The following is a 21,202-nucleotide window of genomic DNA, read 5'->3' on the forward strand; positions in this document are numbered from 1 at the left end:
AAACACAAGGGTTTACAACCCCTTTAAGTTACTACCTAGTTTCCATGTAAATGCAAATTGTACATCCCAGGAGACTTCAGGAGGGGTGGAAGGGTTTTTCTAGTGAAGCACACCCTTCTTCCTGCCTGTCTGAGCCAAGGGTAGATGGATTCCAGGAATGCTACATTAATCATCTGCCCTTACTCAAGATGGCCACAGCCTAGAATGCTAGGTAGGTGGTTTTCTATGCGATTTCTCTGCAAAATAAAGCATGGATACATTGATGAATGGGTGAGTTTGGTTTGAATATTAAAACTAAATAGTGTTTGTGGTGCTTGGATATATTGTATTTCTGCTTTTATAGGAATCTAGCACAAATACCCAGAGGAAAAAAATGTCCCATCTCAGCAGCCCTTCATGGAAGTAGCCATTCTTACAGGCCAAGTTTTTCATTTTGGCGCAGTGATATCACTTGCAGAGAAATTGAATAGATTAAAAACTCCTTGCCCAAATATATTCCAGGTAGCTCAAGTCAGGAAATTACAGGCTCCAGAAAAAGGTCTTCTGTGGCATAGTGCACCATAATCTTTTAAGAGGATTTCCATATATATTCCATATGTGTGTAATCACAAACCTGGTTTCAATGCATTGTTTGGACTTTTGGGCATTGGTTCCTGCTGAACCAGCCAAGACTGGAACCAGCTATGACCGGTCTTACGCTGCACCAAGTTCACTATATGGACCACTTATGTAGGTATACATATTGATCATATCCCCCGCTTAATCTCCTCTTCTGAAGAGAATAATCTCAGTTCAGATAATCATTCGTCATACCGGAGCTCCTCCATTTTGTAAACTGGTGCCCAAAACTAAGCTACATATTCCAGATGAGGTCTTACTAATAAATTTGTACATGGGGCAAAATGATTCCCTCTCTCTGGAGTTAATACCTTATAAAACAAGAAGTATTTTGCTTGCATTAAAATTTCAGCTTGGCATTGCATGCTATTGGGTCATGTTATTAAGTCTATTTACTACAAAACTCCCAGATCCTTCTCCACCATTGACTTCCCCAGCTGTTCTTCTCTTAGCATGTATGACGTGTGCATGCTTAGCCCCCCAAGTGCATAACGTAACATTTATCAACATTCATTTTTTCCCCGCATAGTTGCCAAATTAAATAGGAGGTTGCTTGCAAGTTGGAGACATCCTGTAAGAACATAAGTCCACTACATAGCTTGGTGTCATCTGCAAACACTGAAATGTTACTTTTAATACCAGACTCGTATTATAAATGTTAAAAAGCAAGGGTCCCCAGCACCAAACCTTGGGGTACACCAACCAACCATCTTGGTCTTTCTTGAATCCATGCTGACTATTGTTTAAAAAATATTAGAATTCTTGCAAAAACGTATGTGGCCTTTTATTAAATTCTCCAGTATCTTCACAACTATAGAGGTTAAACAGGTCTATAGTTACTTGGAAAAGACAATCAGTTTTTCCAAATATAGGCACCACCATGCCCTTACACCAATCCAGTTGTACAATGCCAATCATTAAATAGTCTCCAATAATTAGAAACAATGGCTTACGTATAACAGAGCTCATCTATTTGAGGACACTTGGTTGTATGTCATCAGGTCAAGGTGCTTTAAATAATCTTTATTTTGTCTAAATGTCTCAGGACCATGTTATTATGTACAATTGCCATGTCATCTGCTGCGATTGGTCAAAGCGATCACATGGTACTGGCAGAGGGCCAGTACACCAATAAGTCATAAGATCACGTCATATGATGTCCACCCAGAATACCAGCGCTCATATACAGGCTGGGCTGGAAGCAGTTAAAGCCCGCTCCCCCCATTATCACTGTCCCAGGAGCGGAGTCTCCACCTTCTCATTAACACTGGGTGGCCTATAACAAACTTCAACAAATAACTTTGCAGTAGACACACCAATAATGCTTCAGCATCATCACACTCTTCATCAACAAGGTAACTGGACCCTACATAGCAGTCCTGCACAGGGATCATTCCCAGATTACCTTGGATCTGCAGGTCTGGACTACTTGTATGGTCTCTAATAGCGTGAAAAACAACCAGGAGGCTTTCTGTAGCCAGGGACCATGTGACATAGGATGTCTAGACTAAGCCACAAGAGGAGCCTTTTCTATTTTCCATTAAATTTATAGTGATCAACAAGGAAGCTTGCAAAAAAAAAAAAAAAAAAAAAAAAAAAAAAAATCACATAATGCGTTTTAGGAGGAGAGTTGTTCTTCCCCTTCAAACCTGTTTAAACCAATCACTATATTTTTTTTAGTAAAAATACTTCCCTCCTACCATTTTCAGATGCCCTTTATACTGAAAATACTACATTCCCAAACCTTAATTTGAAAACATCTCTTGCCACCACCCCCCCAATAAAGCAAAAGATCTAACAGACTTTCTACCCAACACCTTACATATGGTTGAACGTCGGGCAGCATCTACAGTCAGTTTGATAGAAGCCGGCCGTTCAGCTTGCTTCTGTCGAAGGGGCATGACTGAAAAAGGTCTGCTGACTGGCTCCCGATCAGCAATCTCTGCCAATGTCAGAGCGCTCACCAGAGTTTTCTGCCAGAGAGGGCATCCCTGTCAGAACACAATAGAACAGCGGGGGGGGGGGGGGGGGGGGAATTGCTGTACTAACATTGCTTAGTTAGCACAGTGGCTTCCTTCAAGTTGTCAGGGGGGGGGGGGGGGGGGGGGGGTTTAAAAACGGAAAAAATAAAAATAAAACCCCCCCAAAAAAAAAAAAATATATATATATATATATATATATATATATATATATATATATATATATATATATATATATATATATATAAAAAACGCTACTAGTATGTACTAGGCTTAAGAGGATCATATGGTTATACAGGAAAAAGAGAATACAAAAAGGAACAGTGGAGGTTGCCACGAAAGCTGGAGGGCTGTATACTGCCCGTTATCTGAACAGAACCACTCCAAGTATTTCAATGCCAAAATGACATTCACTCTAATTGCAACAAAGATATACAGTACAGAGATGTCTTTGTATCATCGATCTGCAAGACTGCTATAGACAGCCACTCGTTTGTCTGAAGCAAGGACTTATATGGTATGAACTAAATTCACGGTCAGCATAATCAGTGCTAAATGGTCATGTTGCTTCAGTTAACTATAGCAATGGATAATACACATCTTATACCTTTCTAATGATCCAAAAAAATAAAACACAATTTGTGGAAAGCCCAAATCTTCAGCTATGTCATCAGTGTATTAGTCTTAAAATCCATGAAAAATATCTTCAGACTAAAGATTTGAGTGAAGATTATTATACAGGTGTCAGGCAGCACATCACAACCAGTTTAATCTCATCCTTTAATTGCATTTGGTCCGAGGACTTGCTTCCTTTTCAGAGCAGATTATCAATTACCAGAAGACAGAAAGCAACCCAAAGAAACATTGAATAGATGGTTCAGTTGGGTGGCTGACATACAGGAGGCACTCTGGAAGCTTCCTGGGGCGTTAAGAAACTTGAAACTGCACAGATATCAGGTACACAAACAAGGTTACTAAGAAATCAGACAAATACACAAGATCAACTTCCAGTGACATTTGACCAATTAAAGATATAAACCTTTCCTAAACTGATGGGTGCATGAATTTTATTTTTTACTCCCAATAAAAAAACAAAAAGCGAAGAAAGCTATTAGTAATGCCATAAAATGTAGAATAGGTAAAAGAAATGCAGTTTAGCGTAGTATGCTCTGTTATGGAACCAACTATACTATCAACTAGAGATGCCAGACTATTAATCTATGAAGAACAAAAAGGAAGATAAGATAAAAAGGTCTTCAATAACAACGCTTAGGGAATGTGGCTCATTCACACACAATGATAAGTTGCTGTTATTTTTGTCTGTGAAGTGCAGGAATGTGTAGCTTGTAAGCAGTGTATAAGAAAGATAGAATACCAATAATTCAGAAGAGCAGATTCTATGTCATCTGGGGCTTACATTCACCTTGAACGGGTGTTCATTTCAAACCTGGGTCTATCATTCATTTATAAAAACAGATGTACATCTAGGCATCCAAACAAAACATTCATATCTACAGACTGATCATTGATGAAGGTCAGTAATGATTTAAAGCGGAGTTCCACCCAAAAGTGGAACTTCCGCTTATCCAATCCCCGCCCCCCCCCCCCCGGTGCCACAATTGGCACCTTTGAGGGGGCTGTGAAGTCGCAAGGCTTCACAAGGCCTCATGTACACTACTGCTGCTAAAACAGACGTTTAGGAGCAGTTGGGCATTTTTTTCAGCTGCCCCTGAACTCTCCTCTGTTATCTTATCAGTACACATGGTTGTTTACAGTTGTTTCTAGGCAGTTGAATTAAGAAGCTTTTATTGGGAACGCAAAAAATAAAAAAAAATGGGTTCAGATGCATTTCAAGCACCAACCGCTTCTAAAACGTGGCTAGACGCAGTAACTCATCTTTCATTTACAGGAGTTATTCATTTTTTTGCCATTTTGAAATAAATAAATAAAAACACAACCACACATGCCATGTAAATGCAGCAAAACTGACATTTTAATTGTGGGTTACCATCTGTCAAGTTAAATCGTTCAGGAGAGGTTGTAAAAACGCCCCGTGTACATGAAGCCTTAGTGTGCCAATATTAAAAGTCAGCAGCTACAGTATGTGCTCTGCTTTAAAGTGGTCACAATTTTAGCAGACCATTTATCCTTTCTGGATAAGCCTGCTATCTGCACAGGGCACACAAGCAGTGTTCATTTTAGCGAAGAAACACTATTTTAGTTAAAAGACTGACTAAACAAAATTTTACGTTAAAATTTACTCTGCACACAAGCCTTTATGCAAGGCTGCACTGTGTACCAAGTAGATTGCCAATCTCCTTTAACTACTTTTTTCACACACACAGAACAGGAGTATCTCTTTATACACTTGGACTTTTGTGTATACATGGGCTGGATTCTGATAGTCCCCATTTGGCTATTGCTCAGAAGGGAAGGAAGGTGCAACATGTATGTGGCCCTACCCTGTAAAACAATGGCTAGAAATTGCCAGTGCACCACATCACACAGACTTGACTACCATTATTAATGCCCATATTTATTGCTGATCAGACAGCCCAACAACTACCTTCCAATCTGTGTGCAGCTTTATTTTTATTAAAATAATCTTCCATTACTTATTTTCTTTAATCTGCGAAAAAAAAAAAAAAAAAAAGATATAGATATAATATTCTCTATAGCTATCTATCTAATTAGCTATTCAAAAATTAATGAGAATGTCCCAAACGTCAGTGCATATTTTGCAAATAGTTAGTCCACACAAAACAAGCATTCCAGTTTTTGGCAAATGCTGGTGACTGAATTGGGTGACTCACAGGCTTCTTTTAGCTCTCGGGCATTCCAGAAGAGACCTCTGCAAGGGAGCAGCTAGCACTACCCACCTGCTGCAGCCTTATCAGAAAGATCGCACTACCTCCACGTTGCAACAAATTTTTAAGAGAAAAAAAATAAAATAATAAATAATAATCATCATACCCATCAAGCTGGGACTTGCAGTGCCACAGACTACAAAAGACTGTCCTATTTAGCACCATGGTCTCCCAGTGACTAATACAGTCTATTTAATACATAGAAACATGACCTCCCAGTGTATATAGTAGAACACTATGATCTCCCAAGTTATGTTGAGTTGCATCTTGATATAGTGCGGCCATTTACCCCGTAGGATCTTGACGCGCTTGGGACACACATTTGCACATATACTAGGGCCAATTTGGACACGATCCAATTAACCTACCAGCATGTCTTTGGAGTATGGGAGAAAACAGGAGTACCCGGAGGAAACCCACAAAGACACAGAGAGAACATGCAAGTGCCAGGCAGATGGCATTGTGGTATGTATGTATGCAATGCATAGCACCAGGGTCACCCAGTGACTACAATACAGTATAGTAGACAACACTGTGCTCTTCCAGTGTATGCAATACATTGCTGTCTCCCAGGGTATATAGTACAGCTCAAAAGCCTATTTCCCTGTATGTAATTTGCACTGTTGTATTTAGCACCATGGCCTTTCAGTAAATATGGTACAGATGGTTTCTATCCCTTCTGCATAGGTTAGTGTAGGCTGACCAGAGCTCACTACTGGCATCTGACAGCTGGGTATTTAGCATGTTATAGTCCAATATAACTAATAAAATGGGTGGGCTGATAAATATATACAACCCCATTTCTTTCTTTAAACCAGCAATGCCCCTTCCTCCTGCAGACTATGGGGTTTATTTACGAAAGGAAATTCCACCTTGCACTACAAGTTGGAAGTGAAGTCGCTGTAGTTCTGAAATGAGGGGAAGCTCTGCCGATTTTATCATCCAATCATGTGCAAGCTAAAATGCGTTTTATTTTCCTTACATGTCCCCCTCGGATTTACGGCGACTGCACTTCCAAGTGTACTTTCCTTTTGTAAATAACCCCCTATACGTTCCTGGTGCAAGCTAGGGCTAGTGCTTTCACAGGCTGTCCTATTTTATAGCTACGGTCTCCCAGTGTATACATTACACAGCTTTCTAGCCTGGCTCTGAATAGGTTAGTGTCACTGTTCTACTTTGCACTGTGGCCTCTCAGCGTATACAGTACACGGCTCCCCAGCCTATTTCTATACAGGTTAGTGGCAGCTGGGGAGATCTCAGTGCTGGGAGTCCAACAGCCAGATATTCAGCATGGTATATAGACCAATAAAATTCACAGATAGAAAATAAAACAATGCAACTCTGTTCTGGACTTTTGGCTGCTGCCCTGTCACACAGAGATATGTAGTTCTACAGACTACAAAAACATACGCTCATTAGAAGTCTGGCAGAGAAAAATAAATAGAAATAAAAAACACAAACAAAAACACCCACAGCAAACCATCCCTGAATTATAACCAGAAATGAGGGGGGGGGGGGGGGGAACTGACTGTCTGGTATTCAGCGAGTTACACTCCCAATAAAATGTAATTCAAGTTAATGGGCAAACTGAAGGGCGAAAAAAAGATGCAACCCCATTCTGGACTTTTATTGAGAAATGCCCTCTCCACTGAAGTCCATTTGAAGCTCCATCCTCATCATGCTGGGACTTTTAGTTCCACAGGATACAAAAGACTGTCCCATATATAGCACTATGGTCTCCCAGTGTATACAGTACAAGCTCCCCCACCCTATTCTGGAGAGATCTTAATGCTGGAGTCTGACAGCCAGGTATTCAGCATATTACACTCCAATTGAATTCTAGTGACTGGGTGGACCAAAGAGAGAGAAAAAAAAAAAGTCAACTTCAGGCATCTTTAACTAAGCAATGCCCTCTCCCCCTGCAGCCTCCATTGGAGATCTATTGTAAGCTCCTTCCCAATCATGCTGGGACTAGTAGTTCCACAGACCTCTATAGCCCCATACAATACACAGCGCCCCCCCCACATCTTATTTGTCAGCTGGGGGGATCTCAGTGCCGGAGTCTGACAACCGTATATAGCTTGCAATAGCTCAATATATACTTTACAGGTAGACTGAAGAAAACAATGCAATTTCTGACTTTAAGCCTTGGTTCACACTGGTGCAGCACAATGTGTTGTCAGTGTGTTTTTGTAGTGCGACTAAGCATTTTTGATGGGTTTTTAATGCTTTTTTGGTAGAAACAAACCATTTTATACACAAAACTGACAAAAATGCACTAAGCACATGTACCTGTGTTTTAGGTGCATTTTAATTGAAATCTTTGCGGCCAAAAGCATGCAGAAGTTGCACCAAAGAAAAAACGCACTGACGTGAATAGACTCCAGCGAGAATAATGTGATTTCCATTATCATGCAACGCAGGAGCAGCTGCATGAGAAGATGCACTAGTGTGAACAGAGGCTACACCAGGAATGCCCCCCCCCCCCCCCCACCTGCAGTCTAAATAGGTCTGGTGCAGGCTCCAAGATCAATGCACATATTTTCCAGCACACCACAGATCATCAAGTGCCAGGCAAAGCTTTAATTGAAAAATGATCACAAAGTACCAAGTTCGATGTTTCTCAGCCGCACCGGACCACTTTGTCAGGTAGGGGATCCTCATCACAGGCCTGACGAAGGGGTCCTGCGTGGCTCAGAAACTTTGCACTTGCTCCTTTGTGATCATTCTTCAAAAAAAAAAAAAAAAAACACTTTTGGCTGACACTTGCTGATGAATATATTCATTGATCTGCGAAGTCTCCAGCTGGCTGCAGCACTCGCCATTTCTAAACCTATTCCGGGAACGTTTGTGATGGGAATACTGACACATTGGGGGTTATTTATGAAAGGCAAATCCACTTTGCACTAAAAGTGCACTTGGAAGTGCAGTCGCTCTAAATCTAAGGGGTAGATCTGAAATGAGTGGAAGCTCTGCTGATTTTATCATCCAATCATGTGCAAGCTAAAATTATGTTTATTTTCCTTGCATGTCCCCCTCGGATCTGCAGCGACTTTACTTCCAAGTGCACTTGCAGTGCAAAGTGGATTTTCCTTTAGTAAATAACCCCCTATGTGGTGCAGGCTCCTGCCATGTCATGCTGGGACTCGTGGTCTCACCGGCGACAAAAGATTGTTAGAGCAATACAAATCAAATATTTACAATTAGAATAAAAACCATTCCTGGACTTGTAACCAGCACTGCCACCTACACCAGCAGCCACTATTGAGGTCTATAGCAATCTGCTGCCATGGTATGCTGGGACTTGTAGTTCCCCAAACTAGAGGAGCCTGTCCAGCATTGTGGTCTCCTAATGGTGATCACTGCAATATAAGTAAAATGGGAATATATGGGAGGACTGGGAAGAAGAATAAAAGAAATAGAAGATCAGATCTCGGACTTATACAGCAATGCCCTGTCTGGCCCCTGCGGAAGCCATGCTGGGACTTGTAGTTGCACAGACTAGATTAGCCTGTCCAGCACTGTGGTCTCCCAATGGTGGTCACGGCAATATAAGTAAATAGGAATGTATGGAAGGAAGACTAAGAGCCATAGAGGAGCAGATCTCTGACTTATCCAGCAATGCCCTGTCTGGCCACTGCAGAAGCCATGCCGGGACTTGTAGTTCCAGACTTTACTAGCCTGCCCCATTAGTAGCAGAACTTCCAGACACAAGTGTGAGGCTGGCAGTGTGGAGGACAGTCCATGGAGCACACAGAAGTCCGGGAGATAGAGGCAACAGGTCCCAGTAGGAAGCTCCCGCCCCGGCCCCCTCCTCCTCTCCATTACCTGGTAGTCGGTCAGGATGATCTCCCGGTCCGTGTTGGACGCCATGGCCGTTCTGTGCTCCGAGCTCATAGGGGGAGGGAAAGCGCTCACCCTTCTCCCCCCTCAGTCCGTCTATGGCCCGGGGAGCCCTCCTCAGCGCTGGCACGCCGAGAGGAAGCGGGGAGACAGGAAACCAGGGAATGGCAGCGCCGCCTCCTCCACCACCCTCCTCCTCACCCTGCCCCAGCCAGACCCCTCTCACCGCCCGTACGCCGCGCCTGTCGCACCCTTTGCGTGTCACGCTGTCGCGCCGGACGACGCTTTGCGGCCGTCACATGATCCCCGGACAGGGGTGTACACAACGACCCGACATAGGGAAAGGGGGCTGCCAAGTGCCGCCTTCGCCGCAGCGCCCCCTTGTGTCCGACCGTAGTGTGCCTGCCTTCTCTGGAACTTTTCACTCGTCCCACAACTGAATCAAACTTCTATACAGCTCTCCATTCTCCCATTTCCGGGCACGAGTCCTTCACTACATTACTGTGCATGTAAAACACTCAATGACATTCATCCCACTCTGTGCACCGTGTATGATAGAAAACATGGATAACCAAAACTTTTTCTTAAAAGTAGAACTATAGGCAAAACTTTTTCCCTCCCCATTTTGGATAGAGAAAGGGAGTGTTATAAACCCTGTAAGGTTTATTTTTGCCATATTTGTTCTTATTGGGGAGAACTTTCTTAATTTCCTGTCCCAAAAAGGAAGGAAATCCCCCACCAATGAAGGGAATCCCAGGTCAGCAGAACTAATGTGTCCCCATTTGAGGATTTCCCCTCTATTCCTTTTCTGGGGACAACCCAAAATTTGGAATTTTCTTTTACTTTCAATGACAATAGTAAGAGAGGACAAATTGAGAGGATGAATCTCCCCAACGGGCAGACAGCAAGACACAAAAGAAGTGGTTGTAAACCCTTGGCCCCCTTTCACACTAGCAGACCATTGAGATCTGCCTGTCACCTTTCCAGGTGGGCCCGATCAGACCTTCCGGTCTCCTCTATGGAGAGGCAGGCATCAAAGGACATGTGTACGTTGACACCCATGGACATCCAATTTGCTAAACAGACTGATTTGGATCAGAAGGCAGTCAGGTGTAAACAGGCAGGTGATCCGTTTACAGCCAACTACCCATAGAGGGGAGTGGGCTGCCTCTGTGTTTACTCTGCATAGGTGGGCATGGAAGAGCGGATAGGTTACCCGCTGCGCAGGCATGTGTAAGGGGCCTAACATATCCCCAGTGAAGTGTGTGGCCTCAGGTGATACACAGGGATGAAACAAATCCTCCCACACAAGTTTTACATGTATATCTGTGGGTCTACTCTACATCTTTTCAAGAGTACGGGGGGGGGGGGGGGGAGAGGGGTTGAGGGTGTAGAGCTGTAATCACGCTCTGCAGAGCTCAGCGAGGAGAGATCCAATTTACGGTTGGAGGGAAGAGACTCCTCCAACCTTCACACAGGAACAGAGCTGAGGATGTCAATCAGCTGGAGCTCCCTACCCTGTCACCATTTTTCTCTTGGTGTCAGGCAGGGGCATTGCTAGATCTGGGGCTAGAGCCCATAGCAGAGTAGTAAAGAAAGATATACGCTCAGGAGGGGAATTTTATATATATATATATATATATATATATATATATATATATATATATATATATATATATATATATATATATATATATATATATATATATATATATATATATATATATATATACACACACACGTTACATCAGGGTCCCCAGAGAGCCTCCCCTTGGGGACCCCTGCAGAGACTCGGGGCTATAGCCCCAAAAGACATCACTGGTGTCAGGAAAAGTTGTCAGAATGATTCATGCTGAGAAGAACAAAGCAACAGACATAAATCACACAGTGCTCTGGATTGAGACAAGTACACACTTAGCCCTTGTACACACGATTGGAGATGCCGACGGAATGTGTCTGAGCGGAGCGTTTTGTCAGATATTCCGACTGTGTGTGGTCTGCATCGGACTGTTTCCGTCGGACCAAATTTTCCAACTTGCCGGAAATATTTCCCGACAAAATGCTCCGATCGGACATACTCCGATCATGTGTAGAGAATTCCGATCGGACAAAGTACCACGCATGCTCAGATCAAATTCCTACATCAAAGCTATTGGCTACTAGCCTGAACGTAGTCCCATCGTAACAAAACTACGTCATCACGTTCTGAACGATTGGATTTTCTGACAACTTTGTCCGACCATGTGTATGCAACAGTTTCGGACAAGATCCGTCGAATTTGGTTGTCGGAATCTCCGATCGCGTGTACAAGGGCTTAGAGGCATTTGCTTTGTTCATAATTCATGAATGAGGTGTACAACCTCTTTAAAAACTTCAATCACGTTTTCTGAGGCTCCTCTCCCCTCCAGTGCCACCATTTTTGTTATTATGGCCCAGGCATGCTGCAGAGGTCGGTCCTGCCTTTGGGCCCTGGCAGAGCCTTTCAGTACAAGCAGGGGATTTCCTGCACGTGTGCAAACGCAGCAACATTTGGGAACTTCCATACCAGTTATCTTTCCCACATGTGCGCAGATGGACTCAGCCAAGACCGGATGCCTATGGCACACATGCAGAAACCAGGCGGGGGTGCAAAGGTCATTCTCGCCTAGGCAAGAAATGCAGAATGGCTGCACAAAAAAATAAATAAAAAAAAATTCTTATTGAGAGAGATATAGATATATCGAAATGTGCAAAGGTGGGAAAAGCAGGGCAACGGCAATTTTAGGGCAACGTTCCACTTTAAACAGGAAATTTCCCAAATGTATGCAAACTCTTACAATGTTGTCCCCAAAACTGGTGTCCTTATTGGAAGTAGATTAGGTTACCTTTCTGATCAAGCTTTGTATTACACTCATGTAGCGCCGGCTCCTGGCGAGCATACGCTATATGTTTTTGAAAATTTATATTTCTAAAACCACATTTGGGTTTTGGGGCTAATTTTGCTAAATCATGGTTTCATTACCAAGTCTGGCTGGATTGCACAGAGTTCTCCTTGACCGCGGGTGTCGCTGTCACCGCCGGCAAGTATGAGAACGCAGTTTAGCTGGGCGTGTTGAGTGCCATTCTTTTCTCGGAACCAGCCTAGTGGGAGTGTTTTCCTGCTGTGCATTCTGGGAGGTGGTATTTAAGGTACTGAGATCACGTGTTTCGGGGTTCCGGTCCAGAAGATATTTTCTGTCCGTTTGGTCCCGGTCTTCCTGACCAGCCCCCATGGCCCTCCTGGCCTGGGGTGCGGATCCACGGGGCTGGATAGCTCGAGGCAAAGCAACTGCAGGGACAGGCCTGAATGGATATGAGGCCCTAATGATCCAAGGGTGGTCCGGTGCCGTCTCATCTAAGGAGAGGCCCAGCAACTGGAGAAGCCTCCAGGGGAGGACTCTTGAGGAGAAGCCATGCACAAGGCTGGTTTCTCTACATTGGCCTGGAGGCTCAGTTGAAGGACACTTCATGGACTTACAATCTTACGGTATTGCCGGACTGGCCGAGAGATACTGGTACCATATGATAGTTCTCTAGATTTTGTCTACGTCCCTCATTTACATCTAATTCTGTGGCAGAGATTTTTCCTGAAGTGTTCTATATCCAGGTCTGTGGCAGAGACTTCGCTTTACTTGGCACCCTACCGGCTGCTGAGCCTAGTGAGAGGAGGTCTATCCGGAGGTTGTGAGAATCCAGCTGTGAAACGGTAATTCTCTGGATGTCTTCTATAAGAGACTTTCTATTTTTGTAGTCCAAAAGTACCGGAACGTTCCTCTTAACATTCTATGCTTAATATAAGAGACCGTTATCTTCTAAATAAATAACCCAAAAGAAGATCCAGTGTCAGCTTCTGCATTTCTTTGGGCCATCCACCACGGGAACTCCTAGACGGAGGCGAGGTCAAGAAGGCAACTGTAAGCCCAATAAAACCAGTAACTCCTTCAGGGGTCAGTGCTACACTCATATTGAGGGTCACATCCCCCTGTCCCTCCAAAAAGCCACCCTCTAATTAACTGAATGGCGTGTGCTTCATCCTTCAATGTGACTCCACCCACACAACGGAATAGAAAGACTACAAGTCCCATCTGTCACCATGGCAGAAGGATTTGTAGATCACATAGTAGCACAAGTGTGGTGACAACACTTGATTACTTCCTCCAGCCCCATGACAAGTACATGCTTTCATATGTACAGCTGGGGGTAAATAATGCAGAAACCTGTGCATTGCACCTGCAACAAACGGATGTCTGTTATGCATGCCTTCCTGTTGTGTCCCCATTAGAATTTCCCTCACTTCTTGTCCATGTGATATCCATACAATGTATGCATAGCTTCCAATTTTCTGAGATGAGGAAGGGGGACACATTATCAAACAAACAGAAGAATTAAAGTTTGGCACATTTTGCACCAATTGATTAAGGCACACTTATAATAATTTGGCTAATAAAATGCTAAAATGTCAGACAAAGATTTGTTAAAGCATAAATTCACCTTTTAAGGAAAAAAACAGCGCACATTTATAATTTTTTTCTGCAGGAGCTTGGAAAACATTGCACCCCGATTAGTGAATCAGGGGTACAATCTCAGGCTTCTGCAAACAAGCCCTGCAGCCTTCAGCCCATACCTCTGATACAGGCTGACTCTTTACAAGCTGCAGGGCTTGTGAATGCACTAGGAGAGCACTCTTCAGCTCCTTTACAATCCATTCGGAACTACAAGCCATCAGCCATGGTGGCTGATGGTCGTTGTATTCTATCCATTCACAGGAAATGGTGATTGAATGACAAGGTCATGTGGGCAGAGCCGTGTATGGCCACGTTGTTTTTGAACATAACAGTGGGTGCAGGGAGAGGATATTTAGCCCGCTGTCACACTGAGGCAGGGATCAGGGGGAGAGGCTGCAGGAGCTGGAACATGTTAAATATTCCACCCTAAATACAGGTGGAACATGCAACATGTTCCGAAAGGTGACCTTAGCTTTTAATTTGTTGCATGATAATTGTGCGTCGGCCATCATCTACCCAGTGATGAACTTTGTCCACCTTGATTGACCAGTGTGGAATAATGTCACTCCCGCACATTCATGGAAGTCATTTATCCCAAAGCACTGGCACTGTACCAGAAATGTAGACAAATCTGCACATGCCGTTTACATTTATGCCGAGGATTACAAAACAGGCAGGTAAGTGTACAGTATTGTAAAAGACATTGCATGTCTCTTCTGCAATAAAGAGCCTGCCTGTTGACAAAAATAAAAAATATGCTTTTAGTTTAAGTACAGAAATAAAGCTTTTATACAAGGATACTTTCACTCTGAGGCACTTTAGTGCTAAAAATAAATGCCTGTAAAGAGCCTCTCCTGTCCCTCCAATGTGAAAGCCCGAGTGCTCTCACACTGGAGCGGTGGAAAAAAAAAAATAAAAAAAAAAAAAATCGGCATTGGAAACATGTTACACCCCAAAAATGGGTGGAACATGTAACATGTTCCCAAGGGTGAACTTATCCTTTAAGGTCAGTATTTAATTTCCCCACTACACTAGTGGTTGGCATTTATGTCTTTATTACATTATTAGTGCTCAGTGGGGGAAAGCTTTATTACATTGGTGTCATTAGGGAAAGGCCTCTATGCATATGAAAATTTGTGCACACCCTCCAACCTCTATAGGCACAAATATGCAAGTACACCTGAAGTTCTTAGAAATATTACCGGTATTTGGTACAAGGGTCATTGCCAGTTGATGTCTATTGTCCATCTATAAAAGCAGTTAGCTTTGGGGGTGGATTTTTTTTTTTTTTTTTTAAAGCAAGACACCCCCAACAACAATGAATTCAATCAATTGTATAGAGGAATAATAAAAATGTATATATATTTTTTAATTAATAATAATCATCTCCTTTTGACTTGACTACCCACTGAAAAATAGAAGTGCACTCCCTGGTATCCGAAGGTGCCTACAGTCTGAGTAGAAATATCCACGTTAAACTGTGGGCAGTGTAAATTCCTGATGTATTGTGGTGCATTAGCTTACATAGATTAAATTACATGGCAGTAAGGCAGCTAATTTGTTTTGAATGGGCTGCCAATACACTGCACATTTTACTGCAGAGCACCAAAGCCCATAGGCAGCTCGTATTTATGTGTTGTAATATGTTAGCGTGCATTGTGATAAGAAGAGAGCTTGTTTGTTTTCAATTGTCTGCCAACAGATAGCAATGCATATTTTAATATAGTGCACGAAAGGCCACATGTTGCAGTGGGTTAAATACAATTTTTTGGTACGCTGACTAGATGCCACTAAAAAGTGGAAGACATTAAAGGAAAGCAATAGTCGTAACGAGCCCCAGGAGTATTACAATCCCGATATTCAATCTAACCAGGGATCTATAGGGCAAACCAAAGATGCCATCATATGGGCAGATCAGCCAATCAAAAGAACACAGGTGATTCTCCTGCTACCAATCAGCTTCTCTACCATTAGCCCTATTCACATTAGTGTACTTATGCATGTGGACATGCACAAAATCACGCAATGCGCATGTTCAAGAATCTCACAAAAAACAGCACATTACTCTTGCAGTGCCATTTATCGTTTAAGACACTCCAAAACGTGCCAAGCAAAAATGTGCAGCAAACACAGAAAAGTGCACAATTTAAACACATAGCTTGAAAACGCAAAAAGAGGCACAAGAGTTTAATTTTCTGCATCTGTCACTGCGTAGGTAGACCATTGAGATGAATGGGCTGCCTTATGCATGAAGTGCATGTGTGTTATACCAAGGTACGGGGTAGTGTGAATGTGGGCTTAGCCCTGGTTTAGGCTGGATTCACACCCATGCATTTTTAGTGCTTTTCGCATTTTGCACTACAGTCCATTTAACATGGTTTCCTATGAAACTCGTTCTGTAGTGCAAATCTGCAAAATGCACAGGTACGAATCCAGCCTTACACCTGAGCAATTAGAAGAGTCTTTCTAGAAGTGAAGAAGAATCAATATGGAGGTTTCCCATTGTATCCTATGGTGCCCAGAGACTTGCTTGAAGCTCAAGAAAGTAAATCAGCTTCTGTGCGGCAGAGTTGGCCATTTTTGGTCCCTATGAACATTAATAGAAGCGTAGGAAAACATGCATTTTCATGGGATTTCTGCTACCTTATCCTAGTAACTAGTTTTTAATTGGCTGAAACAAAATACTCGAGCCCAGAAAGCGTATGCACAAAAGCCGTTAAGTTAAATAATTATTATTATAAAAAAAGGGGGGCTTGAAGATGTTCAAGCATGCACTTAAAAATATAGACAGATCTTTTCAGAAGTAGCAATATATTTGAACCCTGCCCATTCACACTACATGCTCCTAGTTGGAGATTTCAATCTGCATAAGCGCTGATTTGCTTAGCAAATATTTGTTACATTTTTAGCACCTCTGTTCAATAGAGAAAAAGAGAGGTTTACATGCTTTTTATTTACATATGTAATTAAAATACATTACAAAGACAAGAAAACTCACCAGACCCTATCCTCTCAGCTCCAGACAGACAGAAATATCCCTTCCCTGTCTCCAATGGTCTCTTTTATGGCAGGCTCTTCTTTCATAAGTGTCAGCAGGCTGATAAGACACTCAGGGGCTTCTCCACCAATCTGTATTTGCTGAATAGTAAGGGATAGGAGTCCTTCCCCATAGTGGAATAAGTCATGGTTTCTGGGCTTCTCTATGTAAAATGTTTCCCTTCACTACTGAGTCAGACTTGTGAGCTCAGTCATAGTAAAAAAAAAAAAACAGTTATCACATGGCAAGCAATAACACTTGCTTGCCTGATTCCCCCTTGCCCTCAGTGAACCAAAGGTTAATTAATGAATAACTCAGTCACCTGGAAGTTGCACCTGTGCTGATTCTTATCCCACTTGTAATGTTAAGAAACCTGCACAATAGGGAACAAAACAGACAACTAAAATAGATACATTGATCGCATAAGTCGTTTTTAGCTGTATCATTGTATAACTAAAGCCTCATACACACGATAGAACTTTGTACAAACTTTCCCTTGGATTTTTGTACGAAGGGCGTCGGCCCTGAACTTGTATTGCATACACACAGCAGGACTTTTTCAGCCAACTTTCACCAAATCATGTGGATTTTTTGCTGTTTACCGCCACCTTTGGTCAACTTCTGTATTGTTGTCTGATCTTTTGCATTGGTTCTGAGCATGCCTGTTTGTACTTTGTACAAAAGTCCTATGGTTTTCTGTACACACGATCAGACTTTGCTCCACTGGACTTTTGTTGCCAGAAAGTTTGTCCATTCGCACAGCCAACAAAAGTCCAATGAAAACCAAAAAAGTTTGTCCGATGGAGCGTACACATGGTCGGATGTTGCTCCAAAATAGCTAATTTGCATGTTCGTTGTCAAAAAGTCTGATCGTGTGTATGGGCCTTAAGGCTGGCCATACACTATACAATTTTCTTATTCAATTCCCTAAAAGGCCCATACACACGATCAGACTTTTTGACAACAAACATGCAAATTATCTGTTTTGGAGCAACGTCCGACCGTGTGTACGCTCCATCGGACAAACTTTTTTGGTTTTCATCGGACTTTTGTTGGCTGTGCAAACGGACAAACTTTCTGGCAACAAAAGTCCAATGGAGCAAAGTGTGATCGTGTGTACAGAAAACCATAGGACTTTTGTACAAAGTACAAACAGGCATGCTCAGAACCAATGCAAAAGATCAGACAACATTACAGAAGTTGACCAAAGGTGGCGGTAAAGAGCAGAAAAACCACGTGATTTTGTGAAAGTTGGCTGAAAAAGTCCTGCTGTGTGTATGCAATACAAGTTCAGGGCCGACGCCCTTTGTACAAAAATCCAAGGGAAAGTTTGTACAAAGTCCTATCGTGTGTATGAGGCTTTAGATTTACCTTCAACTATGTAGTGCCAGGGTGTAATGACATATTCGGCGAGCCATCGCAGTTTGCTACAGAAGTGCCTTTCCGTTGCCACCATCTTGCTACACCCCACACTCGTCCACAGTAAGGATACACTAAGAAGGGGAAAGCGGACATGTTGTTACACCCACCGCTGTTTTGCATTTTACACGTATTTATAACAGTAAACTGCGTTTAGTGAAATACAGTACTTAGAACTCCGTGTGACTGCTTAGCAGTTGAATTTTAAAAGCATCGAACTTCTGTGAAATTAGTAAACCTGTGAGATGAGCAGGGATGCCTCTGCTTTTAAAATTCAAAATCTAACTAGTCACACGGAGTTCTAAGTACTGTATTTCACTTTATAAACTCACTTTACTGTTATAAATACGTGTAAAAAAAACTCCAGTGGGTGTAACAACATGTCCACTTTCTCCCTTCTTAGGATATCCTTACTGTGGAAGAGTGTGGGGTGTAGCAAGATGGCGGCGACAGAACATCACTTCCGTAGCAAACTGCGATGGGTCGCCGAATATGTCATTACAAGGGCCTGCCTGATTGCATACAAATTGAAAGGGTTTAGTTTTGACCTTATATTATATGGTTTTGGTAAATCTAAAAAAAGTTGAACAGGAAATTTTTATAGTGTATGGCCAGCCTAAGTTGAGAATCTGCCATTGCTGAACTCTGTCTGACAATGCTAGTTGCTTGGCTGTCTCTGGCTTCAGTAGTTTTAACCACTTCAGCACAAGCCTGTAATACCCCTTTATCACCAGGCCTTTTTTTTTCCAGCGACAGTATTTAAAGTGGTATTAACCACTTCGGCCCTGGAAGGATTTAATACTTAACGACCAGGCCATTTTTTTGCGATACGACACTGCGTTGCTTTAACTGACAATTGCGCAGTTGTGCGCAGTTGTACCCAAACAAAATCAATGTCCTTTTTTTCCCCCACAAATAGAACTTTCTTTTGGTGGTATTTGATCACCTCTGCGGTTTTTATTTTTTGGGCTATAAACTAGGGTTCCCACCTCATCTCTTTAAAACTGAACACCTATTAATTACACAGGTTCTTTGGCTGATTAAGGTGGTAATTAAACTCACTTGGTGCCTTATCTGCATTAAATTAGCCTCAGAACCTGTGTAATTCATATGTGTTTGGGCTTAAAGGGATGAGGTGGCAACCCTACTATAAACAAAAAAAGACCGATAATATGGAAAAGAAAACAATATTTTTTACTTTCTGCTATATTCAGCTAACATACCCCCCAAAAAATATATATAAAAATCAAGTTTATTCATCAGTTTAGGCCAATATGTATTCTGTTACATATTTTTGGTAAAAAAAATCGCAATAAGCGTATATTGATTGGTTTGCACAAAAGTTATAGCGTCTATATAATAGGGGATAGATTTATGGACTTTTTAAAATATGTTTTTACTAGTAATGGAAGCGATATGCGATTATTTACGGGACTGCGTTTTTACGACTGACAAATCTGGCCAAAGTGACACTTTTTGGGGATCAGTGACATTATTACAGTAATCAGAGCTAAATAAATGCACTGATCAATGTATAAATGACACAGGCAGGAAAGGGGTTTACACTAGGGGGTGATCAAGGGGTTAACTGTGTTCCCTGGGTGTGTTCTAACTGTGTGTGGGCTCGGCTCACTGGGACAACACAGAGATATCAAGGCCACTTCTGTTGACGTCTTCATGACGAAACGCGCAAAGCATAGCTACTGCATCATTGTGTCACATCTGGTTTTGGTCCATTGACTGTACCGCGATCTGGACTTCCTGGTTTACAATTATACACGCTTATAATCTGATGTTATCTTGTAAGTGTTCACTTTTACGTGCTAAATAAATGAAGTTTTATGGAGTCACGCAATACCATTAATATCTTTTAATAACTATGCTGGGGTGGAGGAAACCATAGGAGCCGTGGAAATCTCTACTGCAGTCAGGTGTACTGTGAAGGCTTGCTGCCCCTTAGTGGGTGATTTTTTTTCTGGTGAGTGCGGCATTAGTGGGGGGCACGAGTGTTACACTAACCACTGCCCGATTGCATGCATCTTCCTAGACCCCCGATTTCACTGTGTGGAGAGACTTCATTTACTGCTTGATATGATTTATGGAGTTTTTATTTGTTGACATTATGCACTTATGATTGTTTAGTGTATTGTAGATTTAACTTATAGCCCCCTAGCACTTTTATATGGACACCTATGTTTCATGTTTCTGCACTCAGCACGTTTTGTAAATTGTCACTGATGATTAACGTGTTGATTTAATTTGGTGGTTATTACTGCACATTTAGCATTATATATGAATATATACAAAATAAGTACAGCGCTAATAGAATAACAACATTGCAAAATTTTCAAATGAAAAAGAAAAAAAACGAAAGCAAAGTCCCAGTGAAAATTTCAGTCCATAAATAAAGGGTTAAACAACACCTATCTGTGTAAAATATCAGTGGCAGATTGCAGAAGTGGAAACTGTGAAAGATCCTTCAAAGAATGTGCATCCAGCTCCACACCCAAGTGAGTAAGTAGCCTGCTTACCAGCTATCTGTGACCACTGAAATAGTAGTCTCACCCAGCACAGGGAAACCCAGGACCCTTAATGGTGTCTGGAACCACAGCTAGGCTAATAACACTCAAAAGACATAAAAGAAAATGCTTGGATAGTGCAGTACTTTTTTTTTTCCAAAATCCAGCTCCCCTATGTACCAATATACCATTATTGGTACATAGCAAATTTTCACTGGGACTCTGCTTTAGTTTTTCTTTTTCTTTTTCATTTGAAAATGTGAAAATTTTGCAATGTTGTTATTCTATTAGCGCTGCACTTATTTTGTATATATTCATCTATTTGTCTTTTTGTATTAGACTTTATGGCAGCTTAGTCTATCCGCTGTATTTTACATATAGCTTTTTTTCCCTTAGT

At 42.1% G+C, this 21,202-nt stretch overlaps 1 protein-coding gene across 2 annotated transcripts in view; it reads right to left on the reverse strand.

Moving 5' to 3' along the window:
• The window catches only part of PKN2 (protein kinase N2), a 192,394-nt gene extending 175,363 nt beyond the window's left edge, over window positions 1-17,031 (reverse strand). The window contains exon 1 of one of the 2 annotated variants that reach the window (XM_077452959.1): window positions 16,829-17,031. Coding sequence is in view for 1 of the 2 variants with exons in the window: in XM_077452958.1 (XP_077309084.1) it covers window positions 9,293-9,361 (69 nt within the window). In the remaining variant the exon portion in view is untranslated. Of the gene's footprint in view, window positions 1-9,292; window positions 9,572-16,828 lie in introns of those variants that run through there. The other variant, XM_077452958.1, reaches the window with a different exon arrangement.
• Between the last annotated feature and the right edge of the window lie 4,171 nt (window positions 17,032-21,202).

The sequence above is a fragment of the Lithobates pipiens genome, unplaced genomic scaffold (genome assembly GCF_037356315.1).
Source record: "Lithobates pipiens isolate NorthernLeopardFrog02 unplaced genomic scaffold, aLitPip1_a1.2 Scaffold_23, whole genome shotgun sequence".
NCBI classification, from domain to species: Eukaryota; Metazoa; Chordata; class Amphibia; order Anura; family Ranidae; genus Lithobates; species Lithobates pipiens.